Raw genomic sequence first — 24,518 nt, 5'->3', positions numbered from 1 at the left:
CGTCCGACAGAAATATATTTTGGCTCAAAATTCTGTAGATATGCTATGTTATAACAAAATAAACTAGTGGACTATAGTAACGATAGAAAAAAAAAAGCTGCGGCAGTAACAAACACTATATAATCAGGAAATATAGACTCGCCTGCCTAAGAGTCATTTTCGTTTACAACTGGTTGAAGGTCGTTCTCGTTAAACTCGAAAAGTCTAACGTAATACATAGATCGAAATGTTCAATTTATAAAATTGACACACACTTTTCAATCTTAACTGTAGACTTTTCATCATAAACGCCATCTCCTGCCAATGGCTTCCGCAGATTACTGCCACCAGAATTATTTCCTTTTTCACCCACAGTCACAGCAAAATTGTGTAATCTTGTAGAGTCGACCTCGAATCACTTTCTAACGAAAAAAAAAAAAAACTAAGCATCAATTAGTGGCAGCCATTGCTTTGCTCGGAATTGAACAGGACGACCGCATTTCAACTTCTACTTTTTCTTAGTTCCCTTTTTCAGTCAACGTAGTGAATAAGTGATACACTTGACAAGAATATATACCTCATATTTTTTAACACTGACGGTACACATTGTGAGGAGTGTTTATAATGTATAGATAATGAACTTTTCTGACTATCAACGCTTAGCTTTGCACAAAACCACATATAAACAATAATATCTCTCGGACACATATCAAATATGTGTGTAAATAGTATTCATGAAGAGCTAGCTTGATCCGCTTTATATATAACTTACTGTTGTTGTTTCTGTAAAGATCCTCAGACAATAGTGTGTTGATCTGGGTCTTTTAATTGAGATTACTCAGCTGGGCGTTATCACCGTAAGGTCCGCGTTGACTTCTGCGTTGAAAAGCGGTCTCGTCGTCGCTTCATTCGGGTTGATTTTCATCATTAGTGCTTGAATGTGCCCATCGCAAAGTCCAAATACGCAAACTATCTTTTCTGAAACGCTTGTGCACATGCAGTAGCTCCCTAACGAATGTTTGAATTGGAAGCATAGAAAATGACGCTAGGCAAAGCTGGATAAATCGGTCTGGGGTACGCAATTCTTTGTACAAATTAACTTGAAGGTTAAATTGGGGCAGCCCCTGTATCCACGCTGTCGGCAACTAACACGCAGATAAGCAAATCCATTTGCCCCTTGAATAATCGAATACCTGCTACGAAATGGATTTAAAATGCCCATTATTCCTATGAGATTGCTACTGACGAGGTCAAACAATTGGCTGATGTTTGCGGGATCCTCGATGATAAGTTCGGGATTGTCGAAGACATTTGTGAGATCTGTATCAACGCATCTCAAGTTGTTTCAAGAGATGGTCTATGAATAATCTTAAGCCTCACCCGTACAATGATCGTATTTAGCGGCCCGTTTGAACGGCGCTAAAAACTATTTGCTTTCTATAATGCGTATTGATCCGACATATTATATTGGTTTTCTTTTTATCCCTTATGATTTATCGCACATTCTTGTTGAACAGGACATGGGTGAGATTTCCCTGCGTAGAGAGAAAAATCCATGAGATATGACTGAGGACGTTTCAACAGATTTCGTAAGTTATGTAACTAACTTGTTATCTCTGCGACCCCGAGATATCTGCGAATTAGACATTTGACCGATATGCACGCATGCATACTCCGAACGCTACCAATGATTACGTTGAATGAAGCAAAAATGAGATCCTCGTCAAAAAAATTTTAAAAAAAGACGACGCAATTCGATCTTATCGTTAGTATCGTTTCCTCTATCAGCACGCGTATACTCTTTCGGTTTATGCATTAAAGGATATTGCATTTAATCGACTATATAAACCTAAAGCATTAAGCTCATAAATTCTATCGACCAGTCTGGTTCAGTTTAGATAAACATATGCACCTTCGGCGGTATTTGGCAATTTTCCGACATTATGCCGCTGCTGTATATTTTAGCTTGCAGCAGACAAGTTAGTTGATTTGTTCATTTTAGAAATGTGAAATAGGCTATAAACTAGGATAAGTTTTGATCTTGCCCCATATAAAGGAAGCATCGTTGCCCCACTTTTATTCATTATGTACTGCTGTATTAATTTGCGCAGTACAGGAATCGGCGGCATCTATATTTCGCTAACATGCTTGACATGGGCTTTTTAAGGAAGCAATACATATACAAAAAGCGAGTTCAAATTTCGAACGTAAAATATTTTCTGTAAATTTCTTAAAATCTACTAGCCTTTTAATATATATATATATATATATTTTTCTTTTTTTCTCAATATCTTGTCCCAGGAACAAAGTCGAACAGTATCGTGCATTTCGCCGGTTATATCTCGAGTCCTCACTTCATCCTCCCAAGAACAATTTTTATTATAAACGATCGCGTTGAATTCAGTTGAGTACACGCTTGCTCACTGTTATTCATGTCGCTTTAGTGCACGCATGTTTGTACGATGCGTATGTGTACAGAAAGTCTTCAAATTTTACCGGGCACAATCTCACTATATCAAACGCTGCCTATGCGTTGCGTCTATCAACATACCCTTATCGCAGTTTGCTAAGTCCAAGTAAGTAGCATGAAAACGCTCTGTCAGCTGCCGAAGCAGCACTGGCATTTGCAGCCCCAACAAAACTGACAATGTTTACAGCGCTAGGTATGTAAAGACTGTCTACCGTTCCGTTGGCCTTCTACCTTCAATAGGCCATTGTCGTGTTTCTCCAAGCAGCGCTTGATTGCTTAGTCACAACGCCTTGGTGCATGTACGATCGTGTTAACCCAGTCCTTACGGGCACAGCATGAGCCTATGCGTGTCTGATTGTGCGTGTGGACAATCAGTGCTTTACGTGGTGTTACTCACATTCTGCGTACACGTAATTGAGATCGACTTCACCTGACTCCCATTTATGACCGAATGTACGCAAGTCAAATTGACCCTTAGAGTGGCTTGCTGAGATCGATGATGGTCAGTGCAAGCTGAAATGAAAGCAAAATTGTTGAAGGTGGCAACGTCAGCAATAATGATGCTACTACCGTGGTTCTTGCGACAAAACAGCTGGCATGAGTCGAACCAATTTATTTCGCAGTAACAATTATTCGTGATTATTAAAACGATATTAAGATGAAGTGGTTAAGAGTTACGGTGGTTCTGCTGATGTTACTCGCATCAGTAGTACCCGTACGAAATGCTCATCAAGAACGGAAACATGTATGGCACTGGATAGAGGCAGACCTATCGACCAAAACAAAGACGAGTCGAGCAATCGAGTCCTTGGGTGGGCCGACCACCGAAACATCGCAGTCTTTCACTACGACCCCAATTCCCACTGAGGAGAGAGGTTAGACATACAAAATACATATAGGAAGGCATTACTTTTAAGCGTGTTCATACTGTAATGTAGAAATGCTTTCGTCTTAGGAAAAAATTATCTGCTTTTTCTCGGAACAACACAATCAACATGTTTTTATAGCCTCTTATACAGCTGACTGGCTAGTGTGCTACTCACGTGTACTAACTGTTATTACAAGGCCATTACAAAATTATATCTAGATTAAGAAAAATATCCAGCCCATGTGTATGTTTTCTACCGAAATCTAATTTACTATGAGTCGACTACACGTTAATAGTACTTATGTACTTCCCATATTTGAAGCATATTAATTAACACGTTTTTGCTTTTCTAGAGACGGGTAGTTCTAGTAGCAGGGAATGAGGTAAAGTAAATGAATCCTACAGCATTAGCTTACGATGATACTGTAATTATATCGGTATTTGGCTGTAAAGCACACATTAAAAAGGAAATACAAAGAGGTAAATAGGCATTGCTTGCATTGAATGTGTGCCCTCGAAAGCACAGGCTAAAACAGGCGGGCAAATCAGAGCCGAATGTGTCTTGTGTACTCACAGTGGCCTGTAACATAAGTGGGACAAAGGCTGGCTGAACACTCGCCTACGGTAAAGAACGAAAAGGAAGCAACGAATAACTCGAAAAAATCAGCTGATCATCAGGGTCTTGGTGCTGTTGTTGGTCCAGTTCGACTGCGGCTTCAGGCCTATGAAAATGAATGAAAAATCCCCTAAAATACGCTGGAAATGAAGCAGAAGCTCATAAACTGTTATAAAAGCCTTAAATAACTTTGGTAATGGCCATACTATACGAAATAGGGCGGTGCATGAAACTTGCTCGAATCCAGCTCTTACCATGCTAATACAAACAGATGGTATCATTCTAGGTGTGACCCGCCACCACTGGGGGCAACCTTGTACGACGGCCTGTAACTTGACGCTTGGCGAGATTTGTGACCAGTCGCTCAGAATATGTGCCTGTCCTACATACACTTTTCGATCCCGCAAAACAGGACACTGTAAAGGTGCTATATTTTACATTAAACGTTTCTTATTCAATGTGTGTATCATATTGGCAAGCGTAATGCCCAGAAACGCAATGAGGATAAGCTGACGCACGCTAACACCGAGCCCCTTAGTACTTGCCATTATCAGCTATTTCAGTAAAACTTCGGCTCGAAAATTTTCGCAAACGGCCACACAACATTCGGGTAACTTAATGATTTGAAAGGAAACCATTATATTTCTATTCGACGATAAACGAGCTTTTTTTTGCAGCCTGTAGTAGAAAGCCTTAGCTACAATGAAGCAATAAAAACAAAAGACGAATTTGCTTTCTTGGTAAACCTATTCTAGGTTCTCTCTTCGAAGATCATTTCCTCAAAATGATAACTCAAAGGTGTCTCGATTATTTTCAGCCCAGATTGCAGTGTATATACAACTCAATTCGGCGGATTTCGTGGCCCCGTTCAATGATATCCTGGAGAGGTAGTGTAAACCATATTATTACCTTCTATATCCAAACCTGAATACCACACTGCGCTCCAGAAATATCTATATATATACCAGCAATCTATTACAGAGTCCCTTGAGACAAATTCTAGTAGGAGCATTTCAAAGAAGGTTTTGGTTAACTAGGATCTTTGGTTCAATTGGATATAATAATTCCCTCTATGGAATAGAAGTTAGTAATAATATGCGCACGTACAAATAGACGATAACGGTGATATCGAGGACATTTTCCATTTGACCTAGAGGAAATTATCCTAGTTGTTTATTTTTATTCGTGTGTTGCACGTGCTGCATCTATAAAGAGGTGTTTTCCGTCCAAATGTATGAATGTAACATGTGTACCAGCGGTACAAAAAAAAACTGCAACATACATTACGCAGTTTCCAGTATAATAAACAAATAAAAAATTCTATTGAGTTAACTCTATGAAGAATAAACCTTCGTTACGTACTAACCTTTATTAGCTCAATACTGATAAGCTTATCATCACATTAGCTAACACCTGCACCTGTATAACGCTTGTTTGCCTTGCAGGTCCGAGAACATCGTAGAAGTATCACCACATGTTCTATTTGAAAATCAGAATGGAAAAGCAAGCACTACAATCTTTGTTGATGCCGCTGAATTCAGTAACTCCTGGGCGGATGACGAAAGAAACCTGCAAAGCTTACTAGGTTAGTTCCGACTAAATAAGCTATGTCTTCGAGAGCATAACCTGGTCAGTAGTTAAATTGGTTGCATTTTGTATGGAACGATTTCTTTTAAGTAGCAATAGAAAAGGTCGCTTAACAGCAAATTGATAGGGGTCACAGACATCCGGAGAGTAGAAAAAATTTGTTTAAAACTAGGTGTTGGTACTGAAGAGTTGGTAAAGTGGAATAAGGAAACCTTGTAGGTGCCTGAGCAAACGGAACGATCGTTTGAAGTAAACAGTGGCATCTCAGGTTTGGCCATCATTGCTTTTCCAGATAGCTCAGAGTATAAGAACATCCTGAATCTCACAGTGGCCCGCAATCCTTGTGACTCACCGAAAACTCGGCCCTGCAGCTCAAATGCACTCTGCATTACCAACCGATATAGGTATGTGTTGTAGAAAGAAAAGGTTTCTTCGAGTAGTCACGGTATTTATTTTTCTTCAATAAAGTAGAGAACTTTTTTTTTTCACTACGTAATCATTAGAATAGAATACATGTCTTCTGACACTAAAAACACAAAAAAATAATATATATCTATGATTTGCAGGTACCAGGTGGAATGCTTATGTCGTTTTGGGTATGAGGACTTATCGACCGGTTCTGGCCGTATATGCGCCCGTAAGTGGCTTTGACCGTTACACAAGAAATATTCTTGTGAAAATTATGGGAATTGGCTTTTAGATATGAATATCAATACATCACATTCTATCAATTAACAAAATCATAATTTTTCTTTCACGGCAATATGAGAACCTCTTTGGCACCTAGTTTACTAAGCTTTCTGGAACAACAGATGCTACACCAATTCGTTTGTCTAATGATTCAACGTTTGTTTATATCCTTTTATCTTCTTTCTGGATATTTATTTGCTTCAGTGTCGCACGCTCTCAAGTCCAAACCTGTGTTACTGTTTTCATCGACACTCATTATTTCAGGCGCACGATACACAGGTACCTAACAGCTGGCCTATATCATTGTCCCACGCTTTGCTTCTTCGTCTCGTTTCTTTTCTTCCCTACCGACTTTGCTGCATAAACAGTCCCTGCTTTCGCGTTCAGTGACATCTTCACTCGTCTTACCACTTTTTCTTTACCTTTTCTATACGATTTCATTACCTTCCCACCGTTTGTCCATTATGCACACGCGCCAGTACTCCACGTACATCGATGTCGCGCCCTTCGGAAACAACGAAAGCTCATTGAACGGCCGTTTCATAGCAAGGCTTTTGTGTGAGTGTAAGCCCATGTTGCGCTGTTGCACCGATTTTTCCCAAAACGTTACCGGACCAACATTGCCATAGCCGTTCTACGACTAGCTATCGCTACCTCTAGCATGTGTCGGTCCGATGATGGCAGAGTGCTATCTCGGAGAGGTCCGTCTTGCGCGAAGGCTTGATCCCTATCGCTTTTGCTTTCCTTGTTTCGCATACTGGAGGCGCATAGCCGTCGTAAGCCTCCCGGATGGGGTCTTTCGAGCGGACCGCCTTTCTATCACTATTCATCTTAGCCACAGCTGTGGCCTTCACTGCTTTTGCATGGGGCACGCTATAAGAGTCACTGCCGTCAGAGAGAAAGGCAGTACAACCTTAGGGTAACGGGAAAAAGCCAGGCCGCGTTCTTGTCCGTCTTAAAGAGAAGGTGTTGCTTGTCCACGACGAAAACACTGGCCGTTTGGTGCAGCAAATTAGCTGCAGTCCCATATATTACTACAGCAGCCCAACTCGCCGCCACCTCGCTCCGTCACAATATTATGCCGCTCCAGTTCTCTCAAATACTAACAGTTACCTAAGTCATGCGTTCCCTTGTCATTGCTCACACACCTCTCTAAGCCAGGGTCACCCATTCGTGTTTTCATCATGGAGACTAATTACCATGCCTTAATTTTTGCTGTTTTGTCTTTGCTTCACGTTCGCTTTTACCTCGTTGCTGTTATCTGCGATCGCTTCGCTTATTTGCCCATGGCTGAGGTCCTGCTACTGGCTTATACATGCAACTTTACTGGCGTGTCATGCGCTGATACCCAGGCAAACGGCGTTGTCTCAATGGAGGCCTGCCCTACCTCCTTCAAGACAATTTTGGCATAGAACAGTTACATTGCCGCTGTATGTTGTGGTTCGCTGGTGAAAACTGCGAACTGGATCTCGTGAGTGAGTAGAAACTATAATTTTTTATTGCTTATCATACTTCGCTAATACGCAAAGCTGTCTTCCTTAACACCATATCTCTTTTTATTGTTATCCCTTTTATGTTACGTTTTCAAAGGGGTACTCTATTAAAGCTCTCATTTTGTGTCACTGATCCGTAAGCCTGTGGATCACCTTGGCTGGTCTCATGGAGCTTGAAATCTCATTGAGTATAATCTTTCAGGACTTCTGGCCTATGTGGTAAAGTGTTAATAGATTGTTATCACATATTTCAGAAGTTGGTTTGACGGGCCTGACCATCATCTGGTTTGTTGTCCTTGCCGTTTGGTCTCATCTTCCGCGTTTCAGGACCTTATTTCATGGGTCTCTTCACAGTAGTTCAAGCGAAGTAAGTATCAGCATAATATCGGAAATTAGCGGGTCACCACAAGCGTCGTAAAATCATAAAGTCACTGAAGCATGAACGTAAACAAAGCTATTGCTATTATTATTCTGTTACATATCTACATTGCTAACATATACAGAAACACATGTATTTATCAACAATAACAAGTTAAATAGTGAGCAAAGACGTTTACTCTAAGGCTATACTTTTGATTTTGTTGTAAAGCAAGTAGAACTTTGCTGTTTGATCGTATGGAAACTAAGATTATTCTCTTTATAGTGGTTTCCTAGAAAAAATTTATATTGAGCATCTGTTTCCAAATGTCAATGTTTATATGGCTTAAGGGTGTTGCGATGAGTCAATAGTTGTTCTACCTACTCTAAAATGTCCTTTTGTGACGTCGGTATGACGTCGAAAAAAACAAACTTGTTACAATTTGTTATTGCTTATGAGAAATGTGATTCCAAAAACAACCCGTAGCTATTTGCCATGTGTTCTTTAACTTTTCTGTCAACATCTGTTTTCGACATAAGAGGATCTATTAATTGCAGCAACCGTTTACGGAAGTCATGATCCATTAACATACTACGTAGCATAAATTAAACTTTGTAACTTGCCGATGATTTTCCGCCATATTGTAACACGGAAGTTCATCCCCCCCCCCCCCCCCCAATACAAAATTTGTAGCTGACAGCGACCTTTGTGTGTCATTAGAAATGTATCCGCAACACTGGTAACCAGAATAAACCTATATATTTCACAAGCATATAAAATATTTGTTTTAATTTTGCCCCAGCATAGGAATATTTTTTGTTTTATTTTTTTAAGAAAGATGTGTTGTACTGGTTTACTTCAAGAATTTTACACGTGGCTAGCGTCTGTGAGCAGACTTGATATAGGAGCAACTGTCTCAACCCTTCCGCTTCGAATGGAAACCACTATGATTAGTGAGGCTAGATGCAGAGTATGTGCATCTACATACTATACATTCATATTGTGATATACAGTGGGCAGGAGAAAGACAGGGTCTGTGGGCAAACTGACGAAAGACGAACGGCTTGCCTTCTACGCTTACATCGTGGGATGTTTTTGTAGCCACAATCGGTATGAATTTTGTATTCTTTTGGTGGCACCCATGTAAACTCGAGTTTCGCATGAGCGTCTGTAAGAACGTACCTGATCTTAGACCTGTGCTAAGCTGATATAAGTTGCATACGAACGCCAGATCGGGTCGGAGGTCCCTATTTCTGTCTTGTTTGCCACCTCTATTAGCAGAATGCATTAAATTTATATATACATTTTGAGGACGATATCGACTGAGGAGAGATTAAATGCTAGATTTACATGTACGCATATATTATGTAACGGGTGTTTGTCTAGACTAATATATCAAAAAATGTGAGACGAATAGATATTCTCTATGCAGCTGCATCGGTAGTGATAGGGCTGGGTTATTATCCGATAGGGCATTTGTTTAGCACGCAGTGGGGTGTCAAACATTATTGGCAATGCGATAAACGAGCAGCAGGAATAACAGCTAAACGTCTACCCTTTCCCCCCCGTGACGGTTTCTCAGTCTCGAAGAACCTCTAAGCTTTAGGAGCATGAAGAACAATTGGAATAGGTCTGAATGAGAGGTTAAGCTTGGAAAGAAGAGGAACTCACGGTTCACTCATTGAGGACTCTCAAGAAGAGATGAAAAAGGGTTCGTCAAGTGGGTTAAAATATCCCCTACTATCAACTTTCTCCTTCTTTGAAGCTGCATCTGGTTAGCGTCGAGGAAAGCTTCGCAAACGGTGACGACAGAATAGTGGCTCAGATTTGCATACAGAACCGATTAACCCCTATCCCTTTACGAGATGATAGAAGAACGCGCGAGCCGAAGCGACGACGGCGTGGGCGCAAACAATGAAAAAGGTCGTATGGATAGTCTCTGGGGGTTGCGGAACCGAGCGATCTGTAGGTCTTAGACATGTGTGTACGAAAACTCATTGCAGATTCCATCATTTAAAAAAAAAAAAGACGAATTGTAGTTCTATATATTCAAATAAGTACACAGCGGAAGTTATAACATAGTTATGACTTGACTGAAATACGCCTCGGATCTGTTGAAAACAACGCAAACAGTCTCATGCAAAGCCATACAAAATGAATGAAGTTGTACCTCGAAATAGGAAGGTAGAAAACTATATGCTATTTGGAAAGAACATATAGAATAAAGTACACAACGAATGCCGAACTATAACGAGATGTACATGAGTAAGCTTGTGACAATATAGTATCTTATTAAGTCTTCGTGTGCGCTTTGTGCTGCAAAATAACAACCAATTTAATAATTCTTTGTAAAACAAGCCTTCATGCGCATTTTAATCCATAATTTCTTCAAATTCAATACGAACTAAAAGCAAGAAGTTCGCGACTATCAAACACATGCGGTTTTCATGTTCCGACTGTTGCATGGCAAGTTGACTCCTGAGGTATATAGCAGAGATAACCACGTAGTTAACAGGCTAATTCAACAATGGGGGTGATGGCCTGTGGATATTACACGTACCAAAGTACAGTTTGAGCACATTGGTACGGTCGCAATCTAACAAAATAACCAGCAATTCTTACCGTCCGCCTTAGTCATTAGTCTAGTACCATGGAATAAAGTTTGTAGATACCCTCCAAAACCTCCTGCTGAAAACACCAACCATATGTTAACATCTTCACGGCGAAAAAAAAACGCTTTGAAAACGGGTGCAGCCTTTGTATCGCAATCTAACACTTTCCTCCAGAAAAAAGTCGCCCAAAAAGAAGAGAAGAAGCAGGCAAATAAACTGTTTTCGTTTCAACTTCCGAACCGCTGCCAATTCTACTATCCACACCCACTTCTGCGCCGTTAACCCCTCCCCATCCCATCCCCTACGAACTTTTTTTCGTACCCCACGAAAGCTAGTGCGTTGTGGCTTCCTCCGTTGGCGAAAATGGAGTATTGTGTATGTTCGTTGCTAGAAACGATGCTTGGCTCTTTGAATTGAGACGGCGGATCTTTGGCATGTATAAACAATGAAACCGTGCCGGTCTACTGAAGGGGCAAGAGCGAGTATGTGTGAGGAGAAGAGGTAGTTCTTTTCGCAGCAATAGTAGCAGTACCGAAAGAAGGGAGTTTTAAAGCGTTGGAAAAAACAGCAGCTTTTTTTTTTTATAATATTGGGGTCATTTAGTGCCGAGAGGAGAGGAAAGCCATCAAGGCAACAGGCAGCGTGGGCAAACGAACCCACGAAACTCAAACAACAGAAGTCGAGATAAATAACCCGGCACATACGACGTGAAGAGTATATATAAAAGAAGTCTATCCTACCGTTGCTCCTTTTATTACCACTGTATAGGACAGCGGTATTTGTACTACAATTTACCAGTAGCATTCGAGGAGGAAAACAACGGCTGCAAAGGAGCTGTACGACCCGCTCTAGTCATAAGACTTAAACGTTAGGGGAAGCAGTATGACTGCGGCAGAAGTGGCCGACTAGTCACAAGAACGCAGAGCGCCTTCTTCTTCCGTAAGAGTGCGTATCGGGCGAAAACAAACGGGAAACAATCGGGATTATGCTAGAAGACCAAGATCTTCATGATGGTTACGATGCTGATGATTATGTTTTAACGTGTTGCTCGTTTATCTTCATTTGGTGATAATTTCCTGATATGTGCGTAGGTCTAGAATAAAAGTCAAATTCATTACACAACGTATGTGCCTGTTTTTAAAGTAACGTGTTGGTTTAAATGAATAGGTTTGGAGTTTGCAAGAAATAAGCATGATATTGGTACACCTATTGCACACGTATACTTTGTGACTATGAACTCATTCATGGCCGTGAGTCATATGTCTATATATTATATATTGCACCTTACAACAAAAAAATTTAGCAGTAATAACGATGTTTCATGCACACACAATGGGCGCGTGGAAGCCAAATGTGCAAGTGGGCACTGACAATAGTGAGTCATGATTTGATGTCTCAGAGTTGTATATTAACCCGTTCATAAATACATTGCGAAAATCTTGTTAGCGATGACCTGTGCTAGCTCTTAGAATAGGCCTCCCTGGGTATCAGAATCTACAGCTGAGCTTTATGCAATCCTAGTAGAAAGTATTGGAAGTATTTTATCGTTTCTGTGGAAGTTAATATCTTAACTTGACCATTTCGCTTTAGCCTTCGCAATGACTGGAGAGTTGAACACAAAGTACAATCTTATCCAAAGGTTATCATTTTAAGGGGGATTCAATGAATAATGTGTTTGATTATTCGAATTTCCATTACCAGTCTCCCACTGAAATATCTTCGACTCACAATTACGACACTCATATTCGTTGCCTCGTATGTATTATATTGAAGTTAATCATCAGGCACGCAGTAACGAGTAAGAACGTTTTTTGAGGGAGGCATTAACGTTAACGTTTTTCAGAGCTTCAGACAAAGGTTTTTAGATACCATCTATTAGGCTTAAATTTGCATAGCAATCTTTTAACCACTTTATGCAGACTTTTAGAATTTGATGTCCGGTACTGCCGTAAAGTATTATTTTAGACGACAACTGGCTTCCGCTGTAGAATGAAATGTGTCTACGCCCAATCTCGAACGTTGCGTGTTTCTAACTTTAGTAAATAAACACGTTGCCGCTGCGTTAAAACGGTGATGATTTAGTCATTTCGTTGAGGAAAAGTTGTAATAATCATTGATATCATTCAGTGCGTATCCTCTCGAGTACTCGTTCGAGCTTATGGATGACTAGAAAGAATAGTTAGTTTTTCTTGTGATAAACAAAGCATCCGTTGAAAAGTGGTCAAACAAATGCAAACAAAATTTTACTACCATGGACATCTCCTGCCTGAAAAACTGATCAGGCAGCATCTTGTCTGCGTATAACGAAATCCCATACAACTTTCGGCACTTTTCGTTTTCGTCCTACCATTCTTCCTTTTTGCCATCAGCTCTCGCAAGAAACGTATACTAGATATATTGGCTATCCGTCATCCTATTGAGCATTTCACATTGCGGTCAGTCCTTAAAAATATCGTCCCCTTTTAACTTTCGTCCTTCCTTCGGCATCTTGCCAAAAACATAGAAATGTGCTAAAGTGGCCTATGAGATGGCTTTGCCGCCCGTTGTTGCAGCCGTTTGTTGACGAAAAAGAAGAGCGAAACGTTAAATCAAATTGTGTTAGTGCACCCGAGGGAGTTACAGATACATTTGTGGTAGGCAGAGCTATCCGGTATCTTATGTCGACCAACAGCGGCTGCGGAAACACCATAGGCGCTATCCTTTGTGCTGATACTTTCATTGTGTCATCGCGATGACGGCGAATGAACGCCGCGGTAGATGGAGTGAGTAAGCGACCAGCAACCGCCCCTTGCTTGATGGAGGAGCCGGCTTGACCAGCGAAACTGTGGGGGGTGATCATCTTGCCACTGTTTGTTGCAATGTCTATCGTCATTTTCGTCATCTCTTGCCGCGTCTAAGGAGTTCTTGCGCGGCTGTCGACTAGCGTTTCTCAGATCCAATGCGACCCGCTATGGCAGCACTCATCAGAGATCCAGCCTCAGTGATCGTAGTTACAAAGACAGCAGTGGAAATTGTGGATCTATACGGGCAGCTCATGGTGGTGGTTGAGCAGAACGAAACCTACTACTAACCACGAATGATACTGGGTTGCATCTTTTTCCTCGTCTCTTAATAGCAGGGTAATATGATTTACGAAGCGGCGTCCCATCACGGCTTCGTGCGCGGTTCCAAAAGCCATCCAAAGCGTCGCAGGACCGCTGACGGGTAAGAATGGCATCGTGTAATGTTACTTTGGCTTTGTTGTTTTTAGTGCTAGTGTTTCTGTCGTTATAGTTCCTACAAAGATAAAGTTATCGTTGCCATCCAGCTTTGATAAAGTTGGCGTACGGGTACTGGTGGTCGGTCCTATGGCATCGCCGGAATATTCTTTACAGCTTTGAACCTTGTGCTTCTTACAGGAATGGATTTGTGGAAGATACACATACAACGGGCTAGTCGTTAGACGGCAACGATTGTAGCCCATCGTATTTATATTTATGATATGAACGTTGTCTCTGTATGTAGTTTTGCCGGGAGGTGTCCGACATACGAGGTAGCAATGTGTTGTCAATACCACGAGCCTGATATTACCTCGTAAAACGATACAGGCTAAAACAAACTTGTCAGCGATTGATAAATGGACGAGCGAATAACCAAGCTTACAGGCTTATGCATGTATCGACGGTACTTACATCATGTGTACACAGGTAGATAACGAAAGTAGTTCAGACAGCTAAAACGATTACTGAAGTACTTCCCTTGCCTAATATGAGCTACTCACTATATGGTCTATATGCTCGTACAGACAATCTGTTACATTGTACTGGCGGAGTGAAGGTCGTAAGGTAGCTAGCCAACTGCCAGAGCCATGTCTGCAACAAGAAACAGAACCAGCAGTAGAATTACTAGACGATGGATGCAATATCGTATGTAATGGGTAGGGTAAATCACTTAAATTCCGAGTTAGATGGCAAAGTGGAAACAAAATGACGGAGTGTTACTCCTAATAAGGCCTGATCACGTAAGCACTTCCTAATTTGCAAGTTCACTTTTGCGGTTGTTTTGTTTCGATGAGCGTTTGGAAGCAAACCCTTCTCATTATTTTCCGTACAATGTGCAGGGAACAAAAAAATTTCAGAACATCTGGGCGCCGTTAATTTCAGGTTGCTCGTTCTCACGACTCATCGGGTGTATCAGCACTCGTATGTTTTTAAATTCTTCATTTTCCCTTCGATCAAAAAGATCTTTGTTTCGTAGGTTAAAAAAGGACAAGACGCACACAATAACGAAAGTAGTACTAAAACTACGACAAATCCGCAGATTTGACTAAAGAAACATAGTGACGATCTTTACGTCGCCCCCTGCACATATATGCAATGAATATAATGCGTCGTTTGCAGGCATGCTTTGTAGTGTTCGGGCAATCCTGAGCAAATCTCGACACTGACACTCCGGGCAAAGCACTTCAGAGCTTATGTGTGTGCATCAATTCCCGTTTAACAAATCCTTTCATCCACTTTCTGTCGCCTTCGGAGAAACTTTTCAGCCGAACGCCATACGCGCGGAGGATTGGCAACGTGCAAGCAAACGCTGCGGAAGTACCGCTACCTATAACCTGCCCGACAGTGCTCGCAGGCCAAACAAAGGGTCCTCACAGTCAAGCAGATTCCTTAGTGCGGCGTTGCTTGAAGTCACGAAAGCTGAGCTGTTGTCGTTCGCCTAATCCGGTTGATGCGAAGCCCAGTGACACTAACTTTGGCGACGACAACCCTGCAACGGCCATGTACTCTATCCCTCTGTGATAGCCACGAAACTATTCCGAGTCCGTGACAGACCATCCACTGCATTTACCTAGTACCATTCTTTCAGCAAAAGAAGCCGACAGCTAGTCCCACACATTTCCCGCGTTGGTTTTCCGCGGTCGCACGCAACACCGCTTCTATTACTAAACGAACTAATATTTGGGATATGGCTCTTTATAGCACTGACGCAGACTGTGACCAAGGTCAGCTTCTTTTTCGATTAATACTATTGTATTTGCGACTGCAGACACGGCCAGTCCCAAATAAACGATCTAACAAAGCGTATGAAGTAGACAGACCGCGCTCACCTCGGATAGCCAATTTACTTACGAAGTTCACTTGTGCCAGACTAGGGCAATCTGTACTATACATTTGTGTTTTACTAAAACGATGTCGAATATGTTGCTTATCAAGTTTCGTTTACTCACGATTTCATACACAGTCCGTCTGTCTGTTCGCTCTGGTGTCAATTGATCAGAAGTGGTTCCATAACAACTGATGGTCCTAATGATCGTTCCAACGATCCTGATTATCTTTGCTGGAAGCTTCGCACTCTTTTTTTTTTTTAAATATTGTGCTAGTTCATGACCACTCGTCCTTCCTCCTGTTGGCTTGAGAATCGACATACCGGAACCATAGGTCTCGAGGCACGCTTTGTCCCCAATGACAAAGCCCATTTCTTCTATATAGAGTCGAGTGATTGCGAAGAGTGGGTCTTTTGTCTATTTGTCGCATTCTCCTTGGAAGTAGTCTTTGGATTGCGTTAAGCCCACGGGAATGTGTGGACATCAAAAACTTGCATTCTTCCTATGATGGACCGTTCCTCTATCCCCTGGCCTGTATGCCCAGCGTCGATGTTTTGCCGATGGGGGTTCATCGGCCGTCCATCCTGCCGCAGGCCGAAATACGACCACTTGTCAGGCTCAGCAGCTTAGCACAGCTCTGCTTCTGACCTTTCTCATTGGCTTAGTAGTGGCTGATGATTACCCAGCAGCTACTCACATGGTTAGATATCCTCTTAGCCTAATTTTTCCTGGACAATACTCTCCAGCACAGCCTATGGGTCCGATCGTCTCTTGAGTTCGGTTCATGTGTTCAGCTATGCTTTGTTCCCCAGCCGGCCTACTTAATCCCTGAGAGATCTCTCGCATTGTCATCGACTGCTCCATGCGGTCACCGGTCAGTCTGGCAGAAATTACAATGGGTCAATTAGTTGTGCGAGCTTTCGACCAATGTTCTGGATCTGAAACGTCATCAGCGATTTTCATCCTTCGCATTTAGCCATTTTTCGTGCCTCATGAGCAAACGACACAAAGCATGTCATTTGCCTCTCCTCCGCAATCGTGGATCGGACGTGATCATAGGTGGGCGATTGCTGCTCCTCCCGCATGGTCTGCAAAGGATACCCCGCATATCGACTTTGTAACATAAAACAGAGCGATCCGGTTGAAATGAACCCGTTGCACCTTCAGAAATAAGAGTTGCATATTTGAATTTAAACGTACAAGGTCGCTTTGCTAAAGCATCACCCCACTCTTTCCTCGATCATTTCCTTATATCGTAAGGACCATCAAACGACCTAGCCATGTTGAGTATCTTCTCTCGCCGAAGCGTTCGTAAAAACCAAAGTGCGAATTTTTTTTTCAAATATCCGTTTTGGAAAGCCCCACTGCACATACGTAAGCGTTCGTACACCGCGCTAGCCGATGGGCGACAGCAGGATGACATCCGTGAAGACGAGTGTTGTCGGATTTCCGGAGGTATTTCCGCTGCTGGCTGCGCTATCCTCTTCCGCCGGCTCCTGCCGATATACTGCTGGCGTTTGCCGACCGACAGATCGGGTCCACAGACCCACGGTATATTCTCCTTGTCCCTTTCTATATATATATATATATATTTCTCTGTTTCTATATTCTTGTTCTGTACTTGACTTCTTTTAGTTGCGCGCTTGCACGCCAATTCATTCTTAACCTCCACTACACTGACCTGTCACGGTAGATGTCGAGAGTCCTAGACAGCAAGAAACGGGGAGAGCAAGCAAGGGAAAACGTAGCTACACTAGATGGATTATGCCTAGAGACCCTTTCCGGCTTATGCTCAACGCGCTTTCTGTACACTTTCTATATAAACAGTTTTTCTTTACGCTTATTTCCACACTGAGCATTAAGTCGGTAAAGCCAGCTTTCTGCTTTGTGACGCCGATATGAGCAAAATACGACCTCGAGTAAGTAACGTACTATATACAGTATGCTATAAATATAGTTAGCGGGTACGCAAAACGGACGAAAGCGGATAATTTCAGCAAACCCTTCGCGAACCAGTACTTTTCGCGAACTAGGATGCTTTGGCTGTGTTTTGTGTGTGTACTTTTCACTTTAACGATTCGATCCTTTTCCATAGGGAAGTACGAAGCGTACGCGTAAGAAAGACTGCACAGACTGAATAGGGATGAGGGAGAGGAAACCGTCCAGGACAACAACCTGGAGAACTTGATTTTCCACCTGGTGGGTTCTTTGCGTCGATCCGAAAGGCGGCATAAATAACGGTAGCGGCAGAGAGCGGCCGTCGAGGTGGTGATGGTGGTGTGCATGTCGTGTCGACATGTTCTTACGGGTTTTCTTTTTCGTGTTCCTTTGACCTGCACTGCTGCTGCTTCTGCTGCCTTTTCCATCGTCTTCGTCGTCGTTTTTTGCTCACTCACAGTCGGCAGCGTTGTCCTTCTTCTCCAGTCTTATTTCCTCCCTCGTTGACGGAGGCAGACAAGCCTGCAGCCAAAGCGTGCATTACGTGCCCACTCACCCAATCAGGATAGCGACCGTTGGCAGCAACAGCAGAAGAAAAAGCAGCGGAAGCAGGCAACGGTGGGCAGACGAGTGTAAGGCGATAAAAGGACGACCGACCAATCGAAGAACGGCGACGTGCAGCGAACTGCGGTGGCCAAAAAAAGAGAGAAAGGGAACTTGCCAAGAAATGGTGAGCACGAGAGTCGTGGCTGCCTAAAGCTTGGGTGAATGGGCAAGCGAGTGGGAAACTGAGCCATTTCCAGTGGTGCTAAACGTTTCCCGATCGAATTGTCGATAAAATATGTGTTGTTAGATCTTCCCTGTACCCCCATCCCCTAACCGGCTCTATTCGCCTTGCTGGCACTGCATGTTCAAACATAGACGCATTGCTAGTACCGAGGAAAAATGTCGTGTATTGTAGGGCTACTCGGCTAACTTGGAGAACCAGGGGGCAGGCGTCATGCGCGTCTAAGTGTGTGTGTGCGTATGCGTGACTTGTGCAGCAGCTTATGAGTGGGTCGAATACTCTGCAGAAGGAGACACTGAAGAAACCAGGGGAATGCGCCTCTACGCAGTTTAGTAGTCGAAGTGTGAAAGACAACCAGTAAAGTACGAGTAACAAGCAGCTCACAATCGCAAATCATGGTGATGTAGACACGGTTTGTGAAGCAGATCGGTATTTGGACAGAGGCGGGGCACGCCAGTAGCAATATTAGCAGCAGAACCACTGTATCGGTAAAAGCATCATCGTACGCGTACCAAGCCCGTTTCCACGCCATCGCTGTTATCGGCGTTCCGTTGTTGATATACGAACGAACCTCTGTTGCCACGATGTCTTGCATGGAAAAACTTTAGCTAGGAAAGAGAGCTAAATACATGTCGGTTCGAGACTTGTCAATTCTTGGTCTTTTAGTAAGTCAAAAGCAATTGAGCCCCAAAAGCGGAGGAGAATTTTACAGAGGTAAGTGCCACTGAATTTCACGGCATTTGATTTAATTTTCGATTCGTTACTGTGAACTACTAGGGAGACATCAGGCTTTTGACGCAGATGATTTTTTTTAAGGATAAAAGTCTTTCAACATCAATGCATGTACGACGGGGACAAGATCGTATCTACGACATCAGCAAAATGCAGCAATATTAACGGCAAACGTGATTGCTTTATGGGCTAATATTAAAATTCAAATAATCTATGGACTAGCTTAGATCTCGAAATTTTACAACTGTGAAAATTTTCCACCCAAAAAAGGCCTGCATATATTTTTATTGTTTTTTCGACAAACTCAGGATTAGTGCTTTTATATAATTTTATATCACCAATATCAAATTATGTCACCGATTGTTTTTTGTGTTAAATATAATTGGGAATTTTTTTTACTAGGTCTTTCTTGCAGTTTCTCTTAACGTTCGACATACGACGTGATACAGCCCCATTTGGTTCCCAGTTCAAGGGCCATGATGTCCTTCTAACTACGAAGAAAAAGCACAGGATAAACAGATACAAGCGCTTGTCTATGTACAGCTCATATGATTCGTACATTGATGTTCACTGTAGCCGCCCAATACGTGTTCAATTTCTAACAGTGAAGGTTCGACTTTAAAAATACAGAAACGTTCATTTTGTCGTGGAATCTAACCAAACTCTAACCGTATTAGAAACTGGAAACTTAAGATTAGTCTTCCCCCCTGTCTTCTCTGCAAAAGAGCACCGTTAGAAGAAAACTGACAGTGTGCGAAATATAAATAACAATAAATCTGCGCAAAAACTATTGCTATTAACATACAGTGTATAAATATCACAGTTACTAATATAATCTATGTATAATTATTAATACTAATGATGTTTTACTATTCATTACTGTTGGCAGAAACCTCGGCGCGTCATAATTTTTTCCGCATTGCGGTTATTTTTAACGAGTTCTTGATCATTACTTTGCAGTAACTTCAAAAAACTAAAGCAATTTTCAGGGAAATGAACATATGAGCGGGGTTTATGAATTTTACACTAGTGTTATATTGCGCGCCTTTACTATAGCTTAGCATCTGCATTTCATCACGTAAAAATATAACTATCACTATAGCGTTGTTGCTCGCTAATAAGGCCATTAGATCATAACCGTGAAACTTGTTTTTCTAAACGATTCGTCCAAACAACTAATGCACGGATTAATTTTACGACGAGCATCATTAAAGCGTATACCGCCTACCTCGAAAGTTTCTCAACATTGAAAAGTCCTGAGTGTGTACTACATCACAATTTATGTCGAACACATTTTTCGGAAACATGCTACGTATGATCAGATAGAAGACGCTTTCGAATAGGGATTCATAGGTCCCTGTCATAGCGTAGTGCGTAACCTATTTGTCTGCCAATTTTAGGATTGAATTCGGGCGTAGACACAATTTGCTACGTGTGGGAGCCAGCCGTCCGGTGGAATGCCTGACGGCAAAACCGCATGTAAAACGTAGTTCCGTTAATAGGTAATTGTATATATATATATATATATATATATGTGACACATTAATATGCTATATACAGGCTCACATGCATCACGCATGCCATGTACTGTGTTTGCCGTTACTAGCACTGTGATAGTCGTGTACGGCCGCCTATGAACTGCTACCATGGTGGAAGGACGCCGCTTCCACGAAGGTTGTGCTTCCTTGTCTTACTATCATTCAGCTTTTGTACAGGTGTGTATGTTCACCTGGAGCAATGCGAGTCGATGGCCGATGGCAGTATATCGCCACTAAAGCCACTGCCTTAGCGGTTTCGCATTTTCATTCAGATGCAGTGAGAGCGAAAGATCCGGGTCCCGGGGCCTAAGAACGAGCAGATCGGGCTCTGACCCCTGGTACTGCGGCGGGGAAAGCGTACTCAGAAAAAGGTGAGCAAGTTCCTGTCTCTAACGAGCTAGCGGTGATTCTGCAGCAGCTTGATGCTCCTCCAGCAGCGTCATTTGAATATCAATAAAGCCCAGACACGTAGGGTCATAGCGGCCACACTTTGGCCGGGGCGAGAAAAATGAGAAAGAAGCTTCTAGTTACTTACCGAAGGGTGAGTCACATTGACTTCGTCCATGTTCATCGTATCATACACACTTCAACCATAAATTGCCCACTGCAATAGCAATATAAGTAGCAAAGAAAAACGAAGCAAAAGGGTATGTATGCGATACTGTATAGGACTACACATACGCACTGTACATGATGTATGTATCGATACATCAGTGTACATGTGCTACTTAATCCTTAACCGTTGTGGTCATTAAACTGGTCGACATCAAATAAATACGTCTTCGTTGTATCCTATCTGCGGACTTGTCGTCTTCTTTCTACTCACTCATTTCCAAAGCTTTAATACGGGCTTCTGCAATTGATGTGAGCTAACTAACTCAATGAAAGGAAGTTATAAAGATGAATTGGTTTTGGCTCAGCCAGTTGCTTTTTATGGAATGGACGAACAGGAACTAATAAAGGGCAGGCTAAGCTGGACTAAATGGTAGCCGAGGGCGGTCAGGTTGGGTCGACCTGAAATAGCTGGTGCTATATGCTAGCGGTTTCCGGGTACTGCACCGTTCATGCACAAGGCACGATAGAACAGTACGAAGACACAGATGTCTGTGGTTAGCTGGTCTAGTGATCTGTCCCGGTCCCGGGCGGTCGTTCATGTAGGAAGAAAATAAATAACAAGATAACAACAGGACATCCGACATATGGAGCCAAATGACGGTTGTTGTGCACGTATTAGCCCGCCCACAATACTCTTTGATTGAAGATCATTGGACAAGATAGGAGGAACTTAGAGGTAGAGGGGTGCCGTATGTAATAATTAATAAATTAGTATAAATACAGCAGCAAACCCATAAACCTATTGCCAGAAACACCTTAACGAGACACACCGTTTCTATTATTCCCTTGTTGTTCTGTAGGAATCTGCGTGCCTACTCGAAACGTTTTATTGTTGACATGTGCATACGGTAACTATGGTCCACTAGCATCAGCACTTGTGTGTGCGTGCATATATTTTCATTGCAGGTTGTACATTGGCTTGCGCAGCTATTTAGCAGGGCGGATCATTTTAGTTACTTTCTTTTAAACTATGCGCCACTGACAGACTTCCTGGAAATTATATACCTGGTCTTCGACTACTCACAACTATATACACCAACTAAATGTCACGAGAACGTCATGACTATATCGTTTAGCGCTAAAAATCAATGCTGAGTGATTAGGTTTCTGTTTTTTGAGGTTGGAGGCACTGTTAAAGCATATGGAAAATTGGCAAGGCTACAAGATTGTTATGAAACTGAATGAAGAATGGGAACAAAAGGTTGTGTACAATCTCGGACAAACATGATGCATTTTGTTGCTTTTCTTTAAACTGTGGAAAAGCAATTAAAGATTTTCCTTTTAGACTTAGACGCTACAATAGATGCGGCCATTAGCAACAAGTGCCGATTGGATAATGGTGACAGATTTGGCTTTCAATGCCCTGACACTCTGTCTTTTTTGTTTTATGTTAGTTCTTTTGTACTTTTAACTGACTAGTTACTTCCTAAGTTGATTAGTTTAAGTTTGATCTAGCTGCTCATAAGCATGAACCACCGCTATAAATATGACTAATTCTACAATACTGGCTCAGCCTGCTTTAAAGCAATTGTTCTCTAATCGCCGTATCGTGAGCGCACGTAATAATCTATAAACTTGAAATACTCCAAGTTGACATTGCATCAGCTTTTTAAAACAAGTATTGTGTTTACGCCCAATATCTAACGTCCATTTTACGTGCGCTACCAGGATCGTAGGCCTGGCACGTTTGAATTAAAGAATATATATATACACATCCTTCAATTCGTGTAGTAAGACTCGAAACATCTATTCAGTTATTACCTGTAAAAACAAACATAATACACGATATCAGTATGCGCCGCAGTCTTCTTCACAGCCTCCCAAGATCGTTTCCGAAATAGCTGCCAGCAAACGTTGATGAATAGTTTAGTCACTGCATCAGGGTAGCGTAGTAGAGTAAAGGAACACCATAAAACATATTATATTTGGCCTATATTATATCAGATACAGCTATGTAGGTATATCGATCAACGTAATGCAAAATAGAATTTGACAGGCGCTACTGCGATTTAGTTTGTTCGTCACTTATCATGATCCCGTGCCATTTTTAGCAAAATAACCATCTTCCACTATTTACCTCACCGGCATTCAATTCATAGCGTAATTTTATTACTCTATAGCTTCGTGCAACAATTTTATTGTCTTATCTATGTAGAGGTCTTTTTTCACGCTGGCTAAAAAATACTGAATCGCTGACAACATAAACGAGTTGACGACGATAGGTTAGACGGGACGCGCCATCTGAATTCAATGCCTCCCGTATCATCAACGTGTAGTTTCGCGTCACCCCACACTTTCGTTGTTACTAAAGGCTGGTTAGCAGGCAGCCTCTGTCTAAATTGTCTGTGGTGACACATCCGAGGTTGCCTCGATGGCCCTTATTTTTTGTCCCCGCCGCATTCCCTTTTACACGAGTATCAACGGTATGTGACAAAATTTTCTTCGTTATCTTGCAACGGTCAACCTACAACGACAGGACCAGCGGTTACCAAACCACTGACTGAGCGGGGCCTGGTTGACTACATGATGTTCACTAAAACTGAAGCCTAGACAATGGTATCTCAACATTTTTCCCATTCAGAGAAGGTAGCGATGCTGTTGGCTGCTGCCATATTAGGCTCGATCGTGCTCGGCATAAGCGACGGCTTGGCTCCGACCGACTGGCGTCCGGCAGCTAAAAATTGACCGGCTCGTTGATCAGCCGTTCGTCGTTTTCGCAACGAATCTATGCCGCCTCTTCTCCGCGCCGACTCGTCGTCGCCTGTTCCTGTGTAGCTCTTGTCCCTCAAAAGCCCTCTCAGTAATATCTTCATGCCCAACATTTTTCCGTCCTGTAGCATGTACTGGTTTTATACTATTCTCGTTTCCTTATGGCTCCTTAAGTTCGTTTCCCTTGCGTCCTCCACGAAAGATAGGAAAACTATTTTTTTTTCGTGGTTGTTCTCGTTCGGGGTTCTCATGCTCATCTTCATCTCACGTTCACGCCCACCACAGGCAAATGACCACAGGAAGACCCCTCATTTCATTGACTGCGACATCAACTACGTAAAGATAATCCTAGAATCGAGCTCGGTTAGCTCCTTCCAACGTCGGCGTGGCCTACGTATGCTGTTCGCAGGCAGCCCCTATCTTGTTTAGCTAGAGCCTCG

General features: G+C 42.3%; 1 protein-coding gene and 1 long non-coding RNA gene across 3 annotated transcripts; both read left to right on the top strand.

The window, feature by feature from the left end:
- Positions 1–2,567: 2,567 nt before the first annotated feature.
- On the top strand, positions 2,568–8,840 carry LOC111270581 (uncharacterized). Of its 2 annotated transcripts, XM_022850864.2 has the most exons (8): positions 2,569–3,324; positions 4,220–4,357; positions 4,751–4,820; positions 5,379–5,518; positions 5,813–5,924; positions 6,087–6,157; positions 7,563–7,685; positions 7,958–8,840. In XM_022850864.2, exons 1-8 carry the CDS (start codon positions 3,108–3,110, stop codon positions 8,119–8,121), a joined length of 1,035 nt encoding a protein of 344 aa, XP_022706599.1. In that variant the 5' UTR covers positions 2,569–3,107; the 3' UTR covers positions 8,122–8,840. The 2 variants fall into 2 exon arrangements, with proteins under 2 accessions (XP_022706600.1, XP_022706599.1); XM_022850865.2 differs by lacking the exon at positions 4,220–4,357 and having other exon boundaries at positions 2,568–3,324.
- Positions 8,841–17,864: 9,024 nt separating this feature from the next.
- LOC147752112 (uncharacterized) lies at positions 17,865–20,069 on the top strand. Its single transcript, XR_015314998.1, has 2 exons — positions 17,865–19,198; positions 19,619–20,069. It is a non-coding gene; the product is annotated as an uncharacterized LOC147752112 (long non-coding RNA).
- Positions 20,070–24,518: the final 4,449 nt, after the last annotated feature.

The sequence above is a fragment of the Varroa jacobsoni genome, unplaced genomic scaffold, assembly GCF_002532875.2.
Source record: "Varroa jacobsoni isolate VJ856 unplaced genomic scaffold, vjacob_1.0 contig00010, whole genome shotgun sequence".
NCBI lineage: Eukaryota > Metazoa > Arthropoda > Arachnida > Mesostigmata > Varroidae > Varroa > Varroa jacobsoni.
The sequence above is the reverse complement of the archived record's forward strand: the minus strand, read 5'-3'. Positions and strand labels throughout refer to the sequence as shown.

Bases quoted from the DNA above. Each gene is read 5' to 3' on its own strand.
- LOC111270581 (XM_022850864.2), top strand. From the start codon at position 3,108: ATGAAGTGGTTAAGAGTTACGGTGGTTCTGCTGATGTTACTCGCATCA. The intron at 3,325-4,219 runs GTTAGACATACA...GTATCATTCTAG, and splicing joins AATTCCCACTGAGGAGAGAG to GTGTGACCCGCCACCACTGG. The intron at 7,686-7,957 runs GTGAGTAGAAAC...CACATATTTCAG, and splicing joins CTGCGAACTGGATCTCGTGA to AAGTTGGTTTGACGGGCCTG.